At 45.9% G+C, this 19,824-nt stretch overlaps 2 protein-coding genes across 3 annotated transcripts in view; one reads left to right on the top strand and one right to left on the bottom strand.

Annotated features, from left to right (window-relative positions):
- Positions 1-17,135, bottom strand: Atpaf2 (ATP synthase mitochondrial F1 complex assembly factor 2). 2 transcript variants are annotated; one of them, XM_047544836.1, is made up of 8 exons: positions 16,920-17,135; positions 9,602-9,646; positions 9,216-9,361; positions 7,682-7,779; positions 5,901-5,981; positions 4,055-4,167; positions 3,504-3,619; positions 1-1,080 (listed from the first exon to the last, which is right to left on the bottom strand). In XM_047544836.1, exons 3-8 carry the CDS (start codon positions 9,222-9,224, stop codon positions 943-945), a joined length of 555 nt encoding a protein of 184 aa, XP_047400792.1. In that variant the 5' UTR covers positions 9,225-9,361; positions 9,602-9,646; positions 16,920-17,135; the 3' UTR covers positions 1-942. The 2 variants fall into 2 exon arrangements, with proteins under 2 accessions (XP_047400792.1, XP_047400791.1); XM_047544835.1 differs by lacking the exon at positions 16,920-17,135 and adding an exon at positions 16,135-16,430 and having other exon boundaries at positions 5-1,080.
- Positions 16,657-19,824, top strand: part of Gid4 (GID complex subunit 4 homolog) — a 23,557-nt gene continuing 20,389 nt past the window's right edge. Inside the window, exon 1 of the mRNA XM_047544837.1 lies at positions 16,657-17,094. Coding sequence (XP_047400793.1) covers positions 16,906-17,094 — 189 coding nt within the window. The 5' untranslated portion in view covers positions 16,657-16,905. The remainder of the gene's footprint in view (positions 17,095-19,824) is intronic.

Genomic DNA, 19,824 nt, shown 5'->3' on the forward strand with positions numbered 1-19,824 from the left:
TTCACAGTTTCAGAGGATCCAGTCCATGATTAGTTGGCCTTATTGATTTGGGGCCTGTGGTGAGGCAGCACATCATTGCAGGAGTACACAGTAGAGCAAAACTGCTACCTTGTGGCCAGAAAGCAAAAGGTGCTGGGGTACCATTGTCCCCCTCAAGGGCACATCCCCAATAACGTAAAGACCTCCCTCTCGGCCTCATCTCTTAAAGGTTCTACTGACTCCCAATAGTGCCACTCTGGGGAACAAGTTTTTAATGCATGGGCCTTTGGGGGATATTCCAGATAGAAATTAAGCAGTGCATGTCAGGTGACTTTGCCAGACCCGCCAGGCTTTTAACCCAGAAACCACCTATACTTTCCATTTTTAAGACTAAATCTTTTTTTTCTAGAACAGTAGGAACAAGTGGAAACAACCAGTTTAGACCAAGAAGGACTCGCTTTCAAAAGATTGTTTGATGAGAATGAGGTGGGGGAAGTCTTCAGGCTGAGGACTGAACACACAAATAGAGTTGTCTGTTGGTGACATGATTGTTTCCCAGCATGAGGCTCCTGACCATGGGCAGCAGATATCAAAATGTGCCATGGGAGATAAGCTGTTCAACCTTGGTGACAAAACCCAGACAAAACGAGAATGGAGAAATGTAGAGGCACAGATGAAAATGGGGCTTGACACATTTCCAGGGTGGAGAAATTTTTAATAAAATCAGGGTCAAGAGAAAGTCTTTTGTACAATTCATCCTCCTCACTCACCGCTGGCCGGGTCACGGGCCCCTGGTTTGCAACCAGGCAGACCTTTGGACATCCACTGTATCTCGGAGACATCTCAGGATGATGCTGAGCAAGACTAATCCCCAAAGGCCAGGGGAGCCCTGCAGGTGTGGTCCAGGAAGTCCCAGGCTGGGGGAAATGTGGATGTGGCAGACGCCATCCAGTAGCCCAGGGCTCACTCCTGCAGGAGCTTGTGCTTGACTGTGGTACTCTCGGAGCAGAGGTGGACGAAGAGGGTGCCAGCAGCAGTGCGGGCCCTCAGTTCCTGCAGCTCATAATCATGGGCCCACTCAATGTTGCCCCATTTCTGGATCTGAGGGGAGGACAAGACAAGTGCTGGGCAAATGGACAGACATTGTAGCCTTCTGACCTAAGCCACATTTCAATCCCATCTCTGGGCTGAAGGCAGCAGGCTCTGATCTTACCAAAACAAGTGAGATGAATGGGGTAAGAACACCTAGGTAAGCCAGGTGTGGTGGCACATGCCTGTAATTTCAATAACTATGGAGGCTTAGGCAGGAAGATCATAATAAGATCAAGGGTAGTTTGGACAACTCAGTGAGACCCTATTGCAGAATGAAATGAAAAAGGGGTGGGGATATAGCAGAGTACTCCTCAGTTTAGTCCCCAGTATGGATAAAAAAGAACACCCAGGTGGCCAGGGCAGGCCCTGTTCTCTCTGGAGTGTGGGTGGTCTGGGATTAGTACATCCAGTCCTAGGGCCAGTGGCTGCACCAAACCACACATGTCCCGCAGAAGTAGCCTGACCTGTGTGCTATCCCTTATTCCACACTTCTTACTAGGAGGTTTGTGTGAGGTGGCCTGCAAACTGTCATCCTGCCCCCAATACTTCTTTTGGTGTGTGTGGTGCTGGAGATCAAACCCAGGCTAGGCAAGCACTCAAACTGTCATCCTCTATGAGCTGTGTTGCCATGCAGGGCTACAAGTACCCTCAATGTGGGTGGGATAAATAAATCAAGCAAGGCCATACATGGCTTCAGTCTGACTCCTGGGTGAGCTCTGTACTGCTGAGGCCTCTGCTCTGTACATGCTCTCCAAGTCTCTGAAAAGAGGGAGGGACCTCTGGGCACACTGTGGCTGTCCAGACATCAGTGTGACTCCAACCTGAGCCTGCTGGCTCCTTCCTGGCAGAATCTGCCACTCAACACAAGCTATCCTCATTTCGGGCTGCCCAATCTCAGTTTGCACAACTGTAACACAGTAGCTGAAGGGCATTTTACCTTCAATTTATACCATCACATCCATAATCCTGGTTATGCAGGATTGCAAAATTCAGAGGACGATAGGCTGGCTTGGGTCCCATGGTCAAAAGCAGAGCCCAGACAGGAAGCCAGGTTTTCTGGCTCCCCAGCAGTCCCACAATTCCCACAGGTCACCTCCTTCCCGTGAAATTGATTCTGACATGTAGAGAATGGATAGGCTCCTCTGCTATACAGAAACAGGCTTTATCCCTGGCATTTATCCGAGCAGAAGACTAAACATTCCAAAAAGGTTTTTATCACACTAGGAACCCAACTCATGATAGCAATTAACCTGAGGTTTGAGGAATAACATCAAGAACAAAAAGAATACAAGGACCACCATAATTTTCAGAGTTAAAAAATGTATACAACAGTACAGCAAAACCTTAATTCTAAGCCCATTAAATGAAAACTTGTGTACAAATAGTGGCTACCCCCACACTCCTTTGTTGGCCAGATGAAATGTCAAGGTGTAATTGGTTCACTGACTTAAGAGCACAAACAGGTCCTCAGTCATTTCAACAGGGCCTGCTCTGCAGGGCATATCAAGGCATATGAACTTTCAAGTACAGAGTGAGAGCTGAGGTCTTGGTCCTATAGTCACTCCGTCTTGGCTTCAAATGCCAGTTTAAACATTTGCCAGGTGTGACCTAGTGCCTCAGTTTCCCCATATGTGGAATGAGGCTAAGTCAGCTCCACCTAATCTGACTAATGAGAAGGGGAAGTGAGGGGATGAAGGGAGTGCTGAACATTTTCAACTTTTTAAAAAATTTTTCTTTATTGTGGTGTAGGGGATGAAACTCAGGGCCTTGAGCATGGTAGGCAAGTGCTCTACCACTGAGCCATAACTCCAGCCCTGATAATACTTTCACTGGCCCTTAGTTTTGATTTCTGTATGTACATGAAAATAATAAAGCCAAAGTTTACATAAAAATATTTCAGATGCCTGTAATCCCAGCTACTCAGGAGGCTGAGGCAGGAGGATTGCAAGTTTAAGGACAGTCTGGGCAACTTAGCGAGCTCCTATCTCAAAAAAAAAAAAAGAAGAAGAAGAGGGGGCTGGTTGGGCATGTAGCTCAGTAGTGAAAAAGAAGAAGAAGAGGAAGAGGAAGAAGGAGAGAGAAGAAAGAAGAAAGAAGAAGAGGAAGAGGAAGAAGAGGAAGAGGAAGAAAGAAGAAAGAAGAGGAAGAAGAAGAAGAAGAAGAAGAAGAAGGAGGAGGAGGAGGAGGAGGAAAGGAGGAGGAGGAGGGGAGGAGGAGGGGGGAGGAAGGGGAGGAGGGGGAGGAGGGGGAGGAGGAGGAGGAAAAGGAGGAGGCAGGTTGGGGATGTAGCTCAGTAGGCAAAGTACCCGTCCTGTGGATTCAATCCCCTCTACTATAGGGAGAAAAAAATTCAGATAGGTTGGCCACACCCCCCATAAGGTTGGTGTGAATTAGGAAGGGGTGAGGTGGGGACCCAAGGTGTGGCACCTCACCTGGTATTCCTCCTCCAGGCGTGACAGCAGCACAGCCTGCTCCACAGTCAGGTGTAGGTCAATCAGACCCAACGTCAGCACCATGGACTTGAGCTGGGCCACTACAAATTCAATCCCTGCAGGGACACAAGCCAATCAGGATGCAAAACAGGGCAGTTGCTACAGCCTAACTCCTGTGGGTCCCTATGCCCCTCACAGAGAATAGGAGTAAGTGGAGAAAAGGTGGCAGGAGTGGGAGATTGACCCAGGGCTCACCTGTGGTTGAGCCCACTCTTCTGGCTTTCCCTGGGGTGACCCACCTTTGCTCTTCCCTGGGTGAGAACATGACCTGATCCTTGCTAGTCAGTGTATCTCCCCCAAACCCTTGCCCAGTGACTGGTTCACAGATGGGCATCTGACCCAGGTTAGGTCAATAAGATGTGAACTTGAGGATTCTGTTGGAAAAAAGAAATCCTACTTTCTGCTGGGAGGTATGAGCCTAGAGCTGAGTTAAAGGGCTGGCATTACCTGCATCACACCTGCCCCCTAGGTCCACAGATCTCAGTGCATACCTTGTAAGGCCCACATGTTGTAAGATGCTAGGTGGCTGATGAGCACCTCCCTCGTCTTCGCAGGGATGTTGGGTCCCATTATGCTGGTGGAGGAGCCAATCTCCATGCCATATCTGAAAGGAAAAGGCTGCAGGATATCCTGGCATGCTGTGTCCCAAGAGCAGCCTAGTTTTGAACTGGAAGCAAACTACTGAGTATGTGTATATCCTTTCAGGACACGTGGTCAAGGGGCTAGTCTTGAGGATTCTGGAAACAATTTCCCCTACATGGCCTTCTGGTCTAATTTTCTAACCCTCAAAAGCAAATCCAGAGGAACGAGAAATTACCCTAAATGAAAGTTCATTGCTGATTCCTGTGAAAAGGAGTTCACAGGAAATGCTAACTCACTTGCCTAGAATCTTCATCAAAAGTGTAGGTAACCTGCTCTTTAAATCTTTTAAAAAACTTTTTCACGTTTGAGGCCATAAAAGATTTCTTTTAAATAGTGTTTTCCTTAAAATAATATTTGTATAAATCACTCAACATTTTTTTCCTATTGAGTATTTAAGGCACTGATCTTCACCTGTGATTTCTGGGTCAGGAAGATGCATGCTCAGATGCATAATCACCAACAGGCTGAGGTGTGGCTCAATGGTAGAGGCAGCACCTAGCATGAATGAGGGCCGGGTTCCAGCAACACACTCACACACATAAATCATAACTATTTAGAACATAGGAAAAACATACATAATGGGGTAAAAATAATTTTTGTAATTCTTTCATATATCATTGGATTTTTTTGTTGTTTAAAAAATATCCATGCTGAAATTTCTAATAATACAAACTGAATGTAGGAAATGGCCAGATTTTTCTATGAACTATTAAGGACTGGATATCTTAACTGCCACAAACACTTGATGATTCTGTACCATTGCAAAGATCTCCAGGCACCTAAATTAGTGTTGTAGTTCATTTAGATTCCAAAATGGCATTGTACTGTCAACATTTCTTATAAGGTATTATAACTGTTACATTTTATCTGCTCCTGTAGAATCCTGGTTCTGGCTTTCCCTTTAAAACCTACTGTGAGCACTCAGGAAACATGTAGTAGATGAATAGGACAGACTGATGGACCTCACCAAAAAAATACTCCAGGTGAGTTTACAAAATATGTAGATGAGGCAGTGCCATGGATACCAGCCCTTCCACATTTCTCTTGGAATGAAATGGAATTTATTTTGCCCCCATATCAAACTCTATTCAATTTTGTACTCAAAAAAGTCTTCCTGTCAAGGAAAAATATTGGGTATCATCAATTCCTAGAAACCATACATCCACAGGATGTTACCTATAATTTTGTAGAAAACTACCCTGTTTTCTCCATGTATAACAACTGTTTGTGGTTTTATTTAATAGTATAGTAATTGCATTTACTGTTTGCTATGAAGGATGCTAAAGTAGGAATGATTGGCCCCATTTACAGACAAGAATATTGAAGTTCAGAGAGATCAACTTATTTGCCCAAAGTCAAAGCTGATAGTGGCAGCGCTGAGACTCAAAACAACACTGCTGGTCTGACTTGCTGGAGGAAGGGGGTCTCTGGTGCTTCCTGAGGACCCAGAGTTGCCCCTATGGGATACAATGTGCCTGGTAGTAGGTGCTCAGTGCATGGTAGCTAAAATTAATTTGAGAAACATATTTTTCCAAGGGAACCCTATCCCCAGACATATAAGGGGAGCTGAATTCCAAGGGCACTCTGAACTCAGAAAGCTGACTAGCTAAGGGCACTGGGTACCTAGTAACCCCTGCCAGCATACTGCCCAACACTGGGTCCACTCAATGTTTTCAGTGGGGGTGTACATCTTACCTTTTTTCAGCCCATTCTATGATTGGATCCCATTCATTCTTTTGAAGTTCCACTAATGTCTCTGGCTCTTCCACCCTGTAGCTAATTCATTGTAAAAATCACCTTCATTAATAAAACAGTACAATTCCTTCATTCAGCGATAGAAAAGGAAGAACACAGGACAACAGCAAAACCGTTCCCAGCACCAATCCGGTGCTCCAAGTCTTATCCCCCAAAGCAGTGGCTTTCACAGTGTGGCCTTAAGACCAGCAGCATCGGCCTTACCTAGGTACATGTTAGCAAGGCACATTCTCAGGCTGCTTCCCAAATCTATTGAAATCAGAACCTTTGGGGGTGGGGCCCAGTCATCTACATTTTAACAAATCTTCTAGGGGATTCTAATTTAAGCTTGAGTTTGTGAACCACTGCCCTAAATACTCCCAGATATTTGACAAGTCCAAGCTTGCCACATTAGTGCTACTGGAAAACAGATGCAACCTAATAATTGCAATCTGGGATCCACAGCCACTGGATATGAACACCATGCCAACAACTCAATAACAGTATCCCTGCCTTCCCCCTTCCAAGACATCATGCCATTGGTCACAGGACCACAGGAGCCCACCCACCTCTTGGCTTGGACACTTGACCAGAGAAGACCAACCTAGAAGTCAGGCTGTGACACTTGTTTAAACCAAGAGATGCAGAGATGAGTCAGTGAGGGGAGCTGAGCTGCAAAGCCTCATGGGACAGGAACCCCAGGAGGCACTATGGCAAGTCACAGTCTCATGTAAGCAGAGGGAAGCAAAGAGTCATGAGTGTGTGAAGGAGTTGGGCTGTTTGCTGGGAGGAGCAGATGAGTAGATGGACTTTCCTGCTTCTACCAGACCCACAACCAGCAGGGAGGAGGTGGGAGGAGCTCTGGCATCTAGGATTCTCAAGCTGTTAACCCTGGTGGTCTGACCTTCCTTCATTCTTGTCAGGACCCCTGTACAATTTTCAAGAACCCTCCCCCACTTTTGGAGGAACTGAGGATTGAACCCAGGGGCACTTTACCACTAAGTTACATCTCTAGCTCTTTTTTTGTTTTGTTTTAATTTGTGGTGCTGGGGATTGAACCCAGGGCCTTGTGCTTGTGAGGCAAGCACTCTACCAACTGAGCTATATCCCCAGCCCCTCTAGCTCTTTTTATTTTTAAAAATTTTGAGGCAGGGTCTCACTAAGTTGCTGAGGCTGGTCTCAAACTGCCTGCCTCAGTCTCCCAAGACACTGGGATTACAGGTGTGTGCCACCACACCTGGCAAGAAATACATTTTCCCCTGAGCTAAGTTGAATGCATTCTGCTCCCTGCAAACAAGTGATCCCAAGCACAACTAGGAAAATATCACTGGCCAGTTAGCCAAAGAACACAGACACAAGGGGAGCACTGAGAACAAGAGGAGGTTATATCCTGACTATCACCATCTGTAATGACAGGAAAGCCAGTGGGCACAAATCAGGATCAGAGACCCTGCTGGGGACTGGCAAGTGAGCCCTGTGGTGCTGGTACCTGTAAGAGCTGAATACACCCCCCCTCCTCAACCACCCCAACCCAAGGAGCATCCCGTGTTTCAGTAGCCTGAGAAGTCTTTCTCTTAAGGATCTGCAGAGCAGCTAGGGGCCAATGTCAGGGAACCTGTCCACCTTGTGAGGATACAGGAAAGGACCTGCCTCTTCTACCAAGAACTCTCTGGGCAAATGAGGCAAAACAGCCCAGGGGACTTGCATGAGCCAAGAGGACTGCTCATCTAAATGTCAATTACCAGAGGGTGTCAGTGTCCAGAAACTTCACAGCTGCCTGGATCAGCTGATCCTTGTTGCGCTGGGTTGGGTTGTCCAAGGATGTGTTGCACAATGTGGTCTGAATCAAAAGCAAAAAGTGCCCCATCACCACTTGCCAGTCCCAGGCAAAAGCCCGGCTCTCCTGAGGACATTGCATCTGATCTGGCAGGGTAAGAACAAAATAGCACCACAGCACAGCTCTCAACCCCAAGTGTTTTCAGAGCCCTGGCAGCAGCATATTCACTGAGAGTGTCCAAGAGCCAGGATTCATGCATAAAGCTCTGTGTATGCTCATAGGACTCATGGGACTCTCATAGCCCTGGATTAGGGAATGTCTCCCAAGGTGTTCTGCTCTTTACTTTCAAGCTCTGCCATATTTAACTTAATCCTCACAACCACAATTTGGAATGGATACTATTAGACCTATTTCAGAGATGTGAAAACTGAGACCGAGAGATGAAATACATCCTCAGATTCAATAAATAAGAGATCTTAAGTAGTCAGGGAACTCAAAGCCTTTACCAGCTGGCCCCCTTAACACCTTAGAAAGAAAAAAAATCCAAACTGGGATCAAAATTATTATGCCAGATTTGCCTTACCAACAAGAGTTTTCTTAGGTTACTCAAACTATTCATTTGTAGCCCAAATTTCATCAGATAGACATGGAGCAGGTGCTACCTCAGAGGGCTGTGATGTTGCAGGGAAGCTCCCTGGATTTGTATGTCAAGGTGATGCATACCAATGACCAAGATGAGAGCAACTAACTCATACTGACTGAGTGTCCACCCTGTTTCAGGGACCATGCTAAGGGTTTTCTATGTGTCATCTCATCCTAATCCAGGCCACAACTCTAAGGTGGTTCTTCTATCACTCATCTTTTACAGATGGTGCCCAAGGTCACAATGTGGGGACTACAGAGGCTGAAACTAATAAGTCTGGCAGATCCCCTTCCCTCCTCTGCCATCCTAGTACCTCAGTGAGCCACCTGTGTATGGATCGGGGTTATCTCTACAAGGGAATCTTCCTCACCTTACCTACCTACCTGGTTGACTCCTGCACCCAACCAATATTATTGGGTATCATCTAAACTTCCTGTTGGAGCTGTTGATAAAACAGACATAGCTCCTGCAGACATGCAGTGGAAAAGGTAGACAATAAACATGCAAACATAAAGCAGGTCATTGCACACTAAGTGCTGATGAAACAAATGGCCAGCTACTGTAATAAATGGCCAGCTGGACAGTCAGCAAAGGTGACATCTGTCCTGAATAGAGGAGGAACTGGCCACCCAGCATGGTGTTCCAAGCAGAGGGAACTGCAGTTGCACAAGCTGGAAAGGGAAAGAGGTTGGCCTATGCAATGACTGAGAAGAGGTGAATGTGGCTGCAGCCCAGGCCAACAAAGACCTATCCCCAGGGCCATGTCACAACTTGAAAAGGGGTCTAAATTTTGCCAAGTAGCCTAGGAAGCCCCTAGCAGGTGTCAGGGTGTAAGTTTGTGTTGTGAACTTGTTACCAGGTGCATTGTGTAGAACTTGATGGTATCCTGCTGGGAGTCCCATTCAGTGGCCACCGCAATGGCCAAGGCCTCACTGGGGACAGTAAAGAGCTTGGCTTGGGGAGTTTTCAGCTTCCTGTGGTCCAGATTTATCTCAAAGCCACCTTGAAAGATCAAATGAAACACTCTCAGGGATTGTGAAGTGGAATCGGGTGACCATTCCTATATTTAGCCGTTTGAATTGATACAAAGACAACTCTGAGTCCCTTACAGAAACATATCTGACAAAAGTGCCAAGGATAATCTCACCACTGAACCAGCTGGAGATGAAAAATGTTTCCAACCATTCACAAAAAAAAAAAAAAAAAAAAAAAAAAAGGAGGCAGTCAAAATTTCAGACTCACCTTCACCTTGTGTGATGCTGACATTCTGATAAAACCTCTTCCTTTCTGTAAGAAAGATTTTTTTTCAGAAAGGCATTTAAAATAACGTCAAGCGGGCTCATAGGACTGTAAGACCAGCTTGCACCATTACTGTTAATGCTGATTGATTGCCTTGATTTTCATATCTCCATTCAAGGTCTGCCCTACTCTTTGGTGTAATCAACGGCTTCTGATTAAAGCTGGGGGGAGGGGAGCATCTGCTCTCCAGGGATGAGGGAGAAAGAGGACATGCTGGTCATGCCTCTGCCAGTCTCCAAACCCAAGGGCAAGTCTGATCAGGGGATTCTTGGAGCTGCAGACTGTGTGACCTGACAAGATTTCTAACCACTTCTGCTTTAATAACAAGTATGCTCACCACCCCAACCCACTCTTCTGGGGCCACAGCATAATACACCCAAATCTGAAGTTGGTGTCTAAAGCCAGAGACCCATTTTAGATAAGATTCTGATGCCTCTAAGAATAAGTGAGAAGCCAGAATGTGTGCACGTGTGCATGTGTGTGTGGCACACAGGCAGAAAGTAAAGCTCCCAGGAGCATTTCCCATCCTCCCTCTCCAATTAATTAACCTAATTAACCAGCTTGCTTGTGTATTCAACAGGAACTTTAAACATTTCCTCCAAGAATGGGGAAAATCTGTGCCCTATGTTTTCTTTAGACTATGAAAATTCTGGAAAACCTGGTATGTGTGCATGGTAGGGGGAAAGGGTAATGGAAAGAGGGCATCTGGTTTTACTCTAAACATATTTTTTTAGGTTTTCCACATCATATCAGTTATTTCCATATATCTCATTTGCCATCATTAATCCTTAAATACAGAAGTATCAAATTTGCATTTCCATGGTTTAACTTACTAGCAAACTAAAGTCCAAAGTTTTTCCCAGAAAACTATGCCCACTATGTGTCAGATACTATTCTAGGCACTTGGGATATAATAATGACTAACAGATAAAAATCCTTGTCTTTGTGGAGTTAAACAAAAAATGGTTGATCAGATCAGGCTGCCAAGGTGATCTGGCACAATTTACCACCCTCATCTGAAATCATAACACTGATTCTATCACACATTTGGCACCAAAAAAGGTTTTCATCACCCTAGAGCTTTTAAATTTCCCTATTTTATCTGGCATCTGGTCTTATCCAATTTGTAGGTCAGACATGTCTGAGGCCTCCTTTCCTTTCTTGGGTCTGGATTAAGGTATCTAGGCTATATCCCTTGTGTTTTCTGATGCCCTGGCTGGGCAATGCTCTGACTCAACACTGGGAAGGACTTTTCCCAAGTAAGCAGTAAGTGCCAGCTGACAGTGCCACATACCAGTGAGCACACAAACACACTGCCCAGCGCAGGCCTGGGAAATGGGCCTGAGACTAGCACTAGAGAAGTGAACTGAGGTAGAAGCTGACAGAACAGGGTTGAACCTCCAAAAACTGCTGGGGCATCTGAGTTTCACATGAAGAAAGTGTTTTATTCTGCTCAGCTGTCCAACTTTGCTGTATCTGAATAAGAAAAAACTGGAAGGGAGCAGGATGAATAGAAGGGCAGGGAAGGAAAGACCAAACTTTCCTTTCAAAATGGGAGAAAACCATGCAGTAAAAGAGATGGAAGAAGGGTAAAAGGAGCCCAAAGGTTCCTGGTCCTCAGATTTGAAGACAGGCACATGTGTGATTATGTTTTAGATGGGGGTGCTTCTGAATAAAGAACTGACACTCAGAGGGGCAAATTTCAGTCTTGGAGTACACTTCAGTGAATACTGATCACAGTCCAGGATGTGTGACAGTCCTGGGATGGGATGTACCCTTAAGGCTCTTACCGTCTAGTGGGAGACACTAAACCAGGCAAATGATCGAGTGATGAGAGTACATGGGATGACAGAAACACAAACCGAGGAAGCCTTATCTTATCCTGGGCTGCAGGAACATCTCCAAGCAGTCAGATTTCATCTGTGACCCAAAGAAGCAGCAGGAATTACTAAATCTCATTGATTGATTCATTTGGGGAGGATATGTGTGGAAGTAGTTTCCAAAATTAGAAAAAACTTGTGTGAAGGTGCAGAGCTTCAGGATAGCAGAGTTTTGGAGAACTAAAAAGATGATCAGCAGAAGACTGGAGCTGTCCAGCAGAGAATGGTCAGAGATGCCCAGAGAGGGTGATGAGGGTCAACCTTCAGAAACAGGGGGACATGTAGGTCACAGTAAGGAGGACAAAGAGAGCCAACTAAGGAGATCACACAGGCAAAGAAGAATGTGATCTGGACAATTTATTTGGTGGGATTCATGAGTCCTTACTGTCAAAAAGATGAAGGCTCTTATGGTTCACATAAGACAAATCATGAGATCACTGGGAGCCTAGGAAGCTTCCAAATTTTCAGTGAATACAGTTTAGCTGACATCAACAGGAATACTACCTTTAAAAACAATAGAAACAGCAAAGTTTTGTAGGCTCCTGCAGAACTGGGATCTACATTGAGTATGAAAGGGTCCCTTTATAGAATGTCTGTGGTAAAAACATACATAGTGCTTTTTCATAGACAGCTTTGTGCACTATGTAGATGCAAAGAAAATGAAAAAGTGCTGAATTTAAAGAGATGGCCACAGGAAAATAGGCTAGATAAGCAGAGAATAACTTTTAAAACCTGCCCATGTGAAAAGTGCTAAATGGGAAATTAATGTCCTTTTGGGTTCCTTTTTCCTGTAAAGTTGCTTCAATCCATATAAAGAAACAAGCAGTTTTCTGCATCGCTTCCCCCCTACAATCCTCTTGTCTTAGTCTTTATGAATCAGTAAGTGATCTACCAGTCACAATTTCCAGGCTGGCTTTTCCTTCAGAAATATTCAAAGCCTCTGGAACTACAACTCCCACAGTGCACCAAGAAGAGGAAGTACCGGTCTCAGAGCTGAGGCAACATCTTTACCTTTTAAAGCAGTGCCACCTGGCGGGCCTTAAGCCTTAAACTAAAATTCTAAATCCAGACATCCCTCCCTCCAAGCAGTTCCAAGCAGCTGTTTTCAGGTATCAAAATTCTTCAGTCCAAATGTATAAAGAAATCCTTCAACACAATAACAAGAGATAAATAACCGAATTAAAAATCACCAAAGGAGGGGCTGAGATTGTGGTTCAGTGGTAGAGCACTTGCCTAGCATGTGCAAGGCACTGGGTTCAAGTCTCAGCACCACATAAAAATAAATAAAATAAAGGTATTGTGTCCATCTACAACTAAAAATATATATTAAAGAAAATAAAAATAAAAATGCCCAAAGGATTTGAATGGATATTCTTTGAAGAAAATACATAAATGGACAAGTACATGAAAAAATTTGATCTCATTAGTCATCGGGGAAATATATACTGAAATCACTTCATACTTTTAGGATGGCTATAATCAAAAATATATACAATAACAAGTGTTGGCAAGGATGTGGAGAAATTGGAATCCTGTTATTGGAGATGTAAAATAATCTAGCAGGTCCTAAAAAAGTTAGGGTTACCATTTTACCTAGCAATTCTACTCTTAGGTATATACCTATGAGAAATAAAAACTTACACAAAATCTTGTACATAAATGTTTACAGTAGCATTATTCGTAACAATCAAAGGATGGAAGCAATCTACATGTCCATCAATGAATGAACGGATGAATAAAATGTGGTATACCTGTATACAAACGTGGTATACCTGAATGTTATTTGGCAATAAAAAAGAATGGAATAGTGATACATGATATGACACAGATAAGCCTTTTTTTAAGCATGCCAAGTGAAAAAAGTCAGTTAAACAAGACTACATTCTATTTATGTGAAATGTCAAAACAGGGAAATCTATAAAGGAAGGAAGTAAAATAGTGGTTGCCTAGGGCTAGGGGAATGAAAGGAGTAAAGGCAGACTTCTTTTGAGTGTGATAAAAATGTTCTAAAATTGTGGAAATGGTTGACACTCCATGAATACACTAAAAACTACTGAATTTACACTAAATGAATGACTATATGGTGGGTGAATTATATTTCCATATAGCTGTTAAAATAGTCTTCTGACCAAATGTATATATGTACCATTTTCCAAATTGCTCTTCAATACAGCAGAGGTTGTTAAACATTTTTTACAAAGAGCCAGACAAAATTCTAGGCTATGCAGACCATACAGTCTCTCTTGCAACTTAGCTCTGTCACGGTAGTGAAAGCTGCCATAAACAAGATGTAAAGGAAAAAAAATGTGGCTATATTCCAATAAAACTTTATTGACAAAATAGGTGGCAGCCTGGACCTCTGATCTAGACTACAAATCTCCCTTAAACTACATCACCCACCCTATGCAAATGACAGGGTAGGAATGCCTATGAAGTGGTAGAGACTCAAACACTGGTCTTGTTCAATGATAAAACAACTTATAAGGTAGAGGCAAGTCTTCCAGACTTGACATCATTGGGTGTTTACATGAGCTAGATAGGCTGCTTCTCCAGAACACCTCTCCCTCCAGGTAGTCACCAGACCTCTGACAAACTGGTACAAACTCGGCCACAACATCCTCACAGAGGTCTCCTTGCTGCACCATCTCCTCCTCCGATGCCTCAGTGACCCTTGTTTAAACCCTTCCTCTCTTTTCAACAACTTTCAGTGGCATAAACATTCCTAATGTGCCACATTCAATCACCTTGCCAACTGCAGTCTTCATCAAAAAGGACCCACTTGGGTTTACTCTTCCACCACTCCAAAGACATACAAAAATCTCACAAGTGGTAAAGCCTTTGTAGAACACAAGGCCTGATTTATGTACCCCTCTTACTGTGCCTCATGCATACATTCCTATTTGCTTTCACATTTGACAACCTACAACACGTAGGTTTAGGATTCCAAGATCCTAAACTATAAACTAGGAAGCTTCTAGTACAAAAGAAAAGAAGATGGTAGATCAAGTGCTACCATATTGGAAAATAAGCATCCACTCACCTAAATTAACTCTTTGCTTTTGCCAACTTAGTAAACATCTGATTATACTCTTTGTTGTGTTGTGCCTCCTGGGATGCCCTTCCTTTTTCCTCTTTTTTTCCTTTACTTTTTTTTTTTTTGACATGGGGCCTCACTATGTTGCCCAGGCTGGCCTTGAACTCCTGGGCTCAGGTGATCCTCCCACTTCAGCCTTTGAGGTAGTTGGGACTAGAGATGCATGCCACCACACCCTTCTTCCTCTTTACTGGTTGTGTATGGCCCACCTCCAGATCCTTCACTTAAGGATAGATGAAACCTCAGCTTCCTACTGCATTCAACCTCTTTCCCCATTTGTATAAAGTTATGGATAGAAGGATCCCCACAGGCAACTACAGCTTCAACTCACTGGAAAAAAAAAAAAAAAAAAAAAAAACGAAGTAGTTACATGCCTAAACCAGCTCTAAACCCCTGATGAATCCTGTCACAATGCCAAACTGCCTGTGAAGTTCTGAATTTCCTAAAGCAGGCAGTATTAGTATTAGTATTATTCTCTTACACCCTGCTGTCACCTCTGGATATGCTGTAGACACCCAACACTCTTCCTCCTCCTCTTCACTGAACTCACAGATCAATGCCCAGCTTAAATGCTCTTCACTCAAGGCCCTCTCTAGCCCCTGAACATCCCCAAATGGGAGGAGGTTCTTCTATGTGTTCTCACCACTTCTTTGTAATTCCCTTATCAGAGTATATGTCACTGTGTTGTCAAGATAATGTAACCTTTGCATTTGACAGTGAACATCATTCAGGTGGATATCACATCTGTCTCAAGACCATTGTGCCTCCGCCCCCAACCCAGAAAAACTAATCAAATGGAAGGAGTGTATTACTACTTTTCATTGTATTACTACTTTGTGTTCTACAAAGGCTTTACCACTTGTGAGATTTTTGTATGTCTTTGGAGTGGTGGAAGAGTAGTGTATTACTACTTTTCAGTCACTCCTCTTACCCTAGTCCCTCTCTCCTGCAGCAATGAAAGAGCCACTACCTTCTTCTAGGCCTTGCCACAGTCACAGGTAGGACAAAGGAGGCACGGTGTCAACTCCCACTTAAGAGAGAAGGCTCCAGAGAAAAAGCAGGGGTTGTGGCAGGGTGCTAGGACAGAGGACCTAGAAACTGCAGGGAAAATGCATGGGATGGATCCATCTGCGCTAGGGACACAAAGTACAGTCCAGCCTTTGCCCTACACAAAGCGCAGAGTCTGCTCTGTGATCTTGGAAGTTCTGGTCCAGAGCCCAAATTTCCCTGATGGAAAACAAGGAAGACAACTTATTAAAGAGAGGAAAGCCATAAACTCTGAGAACAGTCACACGGGCCAAATGTCAATCACCATCTCTGACCTGACTGCCCTGCATATACTCGGGTGGTCTCTACCTTTTCCCATCTACAGCCGGATCTGATTGGCCTGAATAACCTCGTGGGCTTGAGCCCTGCCTCAATCACCCCACACTCCTCGGCTGAAGACCTGTTCGGCTTATCCCGACTTGGCCACTGGCCAAAAAGTAAAGTCCTGGTCTCACCTGTCGGGGGAGCGTAGGCCCGGGCCTGGGGCTGGGGACCTGGCCCCTGACTCACAGAGATGGTGGGATCACTCGGGGACCGGTTCAGGAGGCAATGCCCTCGGCCTCGCAGCCGAAGGCAGCTCCTCCACATCGCGCCGTAGGACCTGGGAGGACGCGTGCAGCGAAGCCAGAGGGCAGAAAACAGAGAAAGAATCCTTCGGACGCTAGCCGCTGGGGCTGTACGGAAACCTTTCACCACGTTCCCAGAGCCCTCAGCCTCCCCTGGACGCCGCCATCTTTCACATGACACCTACGGCGCGCCGTCGCCGCCGCGCGCCCCTGGCGCACACCCCCAGTCAATCAGCATCACAAACGCGCCTTTGCCCCGCCCCGCTCACGCCGTGCCTCGGGAAGAAGACTACAAGTCCCAGAAAGTAGCTCGCGCACCTCGCCACGTGTTTTCTCCGCTCGCCAATGAGTGGAAGCGCCGCGTGAGCCTACTCCCGCCCCCTCGGCGCTCCTGAGCCAATCGGAAGGGGTAGTGTGTGTGCGAGGGCAAGTGGGGAGGGGGACCCAGCTCAGGACAGGGAGGCCCTGCTCGCAGGTCCCGGGGTCCCGGTGCCGGCCCAAGAGCTTGGTCCGCAGGCAGCGGGCGGGTGGTGCCCCTCCCGCCCCCACCCCGCGCGTGCGTGCCCCAGCCCCTCCCTCCCCGCCACCCTCCTCGGCTCCCGCGCGGCGGCGGCGGTTCCTCTCCCCCTCCCCCCAGCCCTGGCTCCGGGGGACCCCGCGATGCCGGTCCGCACCGAGTGTCCCCCGCCGGCCGGTGCCTCGGCCGCCTCCGCGGCCTCGCTCATCCCGCCGCCGCCCATCAACACCCAGCAGCCCGGCGTGGCCACCAGCTTGCTCTACAGCGGCTCCAAGTTCCGCGGCCACCAGAAGAGCAAGGGGAACTCGTACGACGTAGAGGTGGTGCTGCAGGTGAGCGCCGGGCCGACCGGGGCCCGAGGGCCTCCTCGCGGCGCTCACGGGCCGTGCCTGCCCTCGGCTCCTCGAGCCCGCAGCCGCGGACCAGGCCCTCGCCGCTGGGGCCTCCTACACCGGGCGCCTCCCACCCGGGACCTGCTCAGCCGGTGTCTCACACTCTACGAGCCCCAGACCTGAGCTGCCCCTCGGACCCAGAGCCTGTGGTGACCGGTTCCTGGCAGACCCTGAACACTGTCTAGACTTGAATCCTGGGGATCCGGAAGCCCCGCCGTGTCTGGCTTTCCTCTAACCTGGGTTCTTCTTCCCCAGACCTGTCGCCCCACACAGTCCCTCTCAGATCCTGAAGAACTCTCCACTGGTTTCCCCAGACTCGGGGCCCAGACCAGATTTCTCCATACCTGAGACATGATCCCCTATTCTCAGACCCTGGGACCTTCCCCTTTTGATGGTTTCCTCCTCAGTAGAGCTTAATCAGCAGCCTCTTTCCTTTGACTGTGAGCCCCGAATCCACACAAATCCCTCCCTCGGTCCCCTGTCTCCCCGTGTAGACCAGGTACTCACACCCTGAGTGCCGCTGAGTGGAGCTCTTCACCAATCTTGCCTCTTGGGGTCCCTGATACCACCTCCTCCTTCAGTCTTAATGGTCCAGGCACCCAGCTGCCTCCTTCCCCTGGCAGCCTGCCCCAGGCTTCTCAAAACTTCCTACCCATCGCTGTGGCCACTTCCCATCAGCTTGAAGTCTTCCAGATCTCCCCACCCCATACCTTCATCCAGCTCATTATTGGTTCCAGGGGACCCTCTTTCAAAGTGTTCTTAACTTTTATCTACATAGGCATAGGGCTTCCTTCCAATCTCTGATACCCATATACTGGGAAATCTAACTCACCCAGTTTTATTTCATATCCACTCACCTCCCCCTATTTGACCTGAATTTCTGAGTACCTGCTGCCAGTCCCTGATCAGCTTTGGAATTACAGCTTCACCTGCCCAGGGCCTTTCCTATACCTTACTTCTCTCACCCAGTTGTTAGCACACTTGACAGTTTTTCCTAGATGAAAGAGATTCATTGGTGGTGGTAGATACTGCTTTTTATCTCTCTTCCCCACAAAACTGTACTTCCTCAGTTTTTACCCCTGTCTTCCTGAGGACCCACTTTCCCCCCTCCCTTCTCCTTTCCTCCTAACACCAGAAGCCCCTCCAAATACCTGTCCTTTGAAAACCCTTCCAGAAGCTTAGAGGCTCTATATGCTGCCTCACTGCTCCTCTTTGTGAGGGTGGAATGTACAATGTACCTGTTCATCATGTTCACCCTTTGCCCTCTTAGTCTGTCTTCTGAACAAGTAGGTTTCCTACTCAAAAGACAGTGGGGATGCCTCTTTTTTCTGCTAACTGTAGAGCACTCCTCAGTTCCTTTTTTTCTTACCACTTTGTGGGAGTAAATAGTTTTTCTTCTGGCTTTGGTTGAGAAAGCTGCTTCCTCATGTTAATTGTGCCTTTGATCTGTAAATTTAAAATGAGTCATGATATTTATTGAAATTGAAAAACTACTATAGCTGAGATATTTCAGCCCCATAACTCTATGCCTAATGTAATTCCCTTCTTTTTGTGTAAAATGTAAGAATTGATTATAAAGGTCAGGTTGTTTTGTTTGTTTGTCTTGTTTTTAATTCAGCTAATCAAATTCTGGAATTGAGATTCCTGGGTCCCCAGGAAGGCCCCAAGTTTGCCCATTTGATGTTTTCCAGTGTGGTAGGGGACAACTGACAGGGTAGCTAGGTGTCAAAGGGAAGTTTGCTTTGGTTACTTCAGTGACTATTCCCTTCTGTCATTAGTGTGTTATTTCTGAATTCTTCCCAGGTGCCAGTCTCCTTGTGATCCAATAGAAGCAGTGATTGAGTTGGGGCATGACTGGTATGTCTCAGGCCACCCAGAGCAGAAATCTGACTGATGGCTGGAAGCCACTTAAGTAGGATGTCTGATGGTGGGGGCAGTGGCCATGCCAAGGAATGCCATTCTACATCTGGATTGGTGAGCTGCTGTTACGTGAATAACATCATTGCGACTTGTCAGTGGCATGTAACTTGCCCCATCATCTGGTTTTTCAGCCAGGACTAGTTTCTTAGACTCAGCCTTCTCAGAATATTTCTTCTGTCTTTCATAAGTCAGCTTCTTTCTTTTTCTTTTCAAGTACCTTTATTGAGATGTAATTCACATATAATTCACCTATTAAAATAAACACTTTAGTAATTTTTAGTATATTCAAAGTTGTGCAACCATCACGACAACCAAATTTGAGAACATTTTTGTCACCCCCAGAAGAAACCTTCATACCTTTAGCTGTCACCCCCTTCCAATCCTAGGCAACTGCCAACATTTTTTTCTTTTCTTTTCTCTTTTTAGTTTTGCTGGTTCTGGCTATTTCATATAACTAGAATGACAGTATTTGTCCTCTTGTGACTGGATTATTTAACTTTGTATAATATTTTCAAGATTCATCCATATTTTAGTGTGTATCAACACTTCATTCCTTTTTATTGTCCCTTTGTTCATTGTATGGATATAACAACCTTTTGTTTATCCTTTGATGGACATTGATGTATATCAGTTGGTGAACATTTGGTTGTTTATACTTTTTGCCTCTAACAAATAATGCTGCTATGAACATCTGTGTTCATTTATGGTTTGTTCTTGTGATGGGGTTTTGCTGTGCTGCCCAGGTTGACT

The sequence above is a fragment of the Sciurus carolinensis genome, chromosome 3, assembly GCF_902686445.1.
Source record: "Sciurus carolinensis chromosome 3, mSciCar1.2, whole genome shotgun sequence".
Taxonomy (NCBI): Eukaryota; Metazoa; Chordata; class Mammalia; order Rodentia; family Sciuridae; genus Sciurus; species Sciurus carolinensis.

Coding starts and splice junctions, on each gene's coding strand:
- Atpaf2 (XM_047544835.1), bottom strand. CDS start 16,267: ATGTGGAGGAGCTGCCTTCGGCTGCGAGGCCGAGGGCATTGCCTCCTG. Junction 3,620..4,054: donor CAACATGTGGGCCTTACAAG/GTATGCACTGAG, acceptor GTGTCCCTGCAG/GGATTGAATTTGTAGTGGCC. Junction 1,081..3,503: donor GCCTGGAGGAGGAATACCAG/GTGAGGTGCCAC, acceptor TCCTCCCCTCAG/ATCCAGAAATGGGGCAACAT.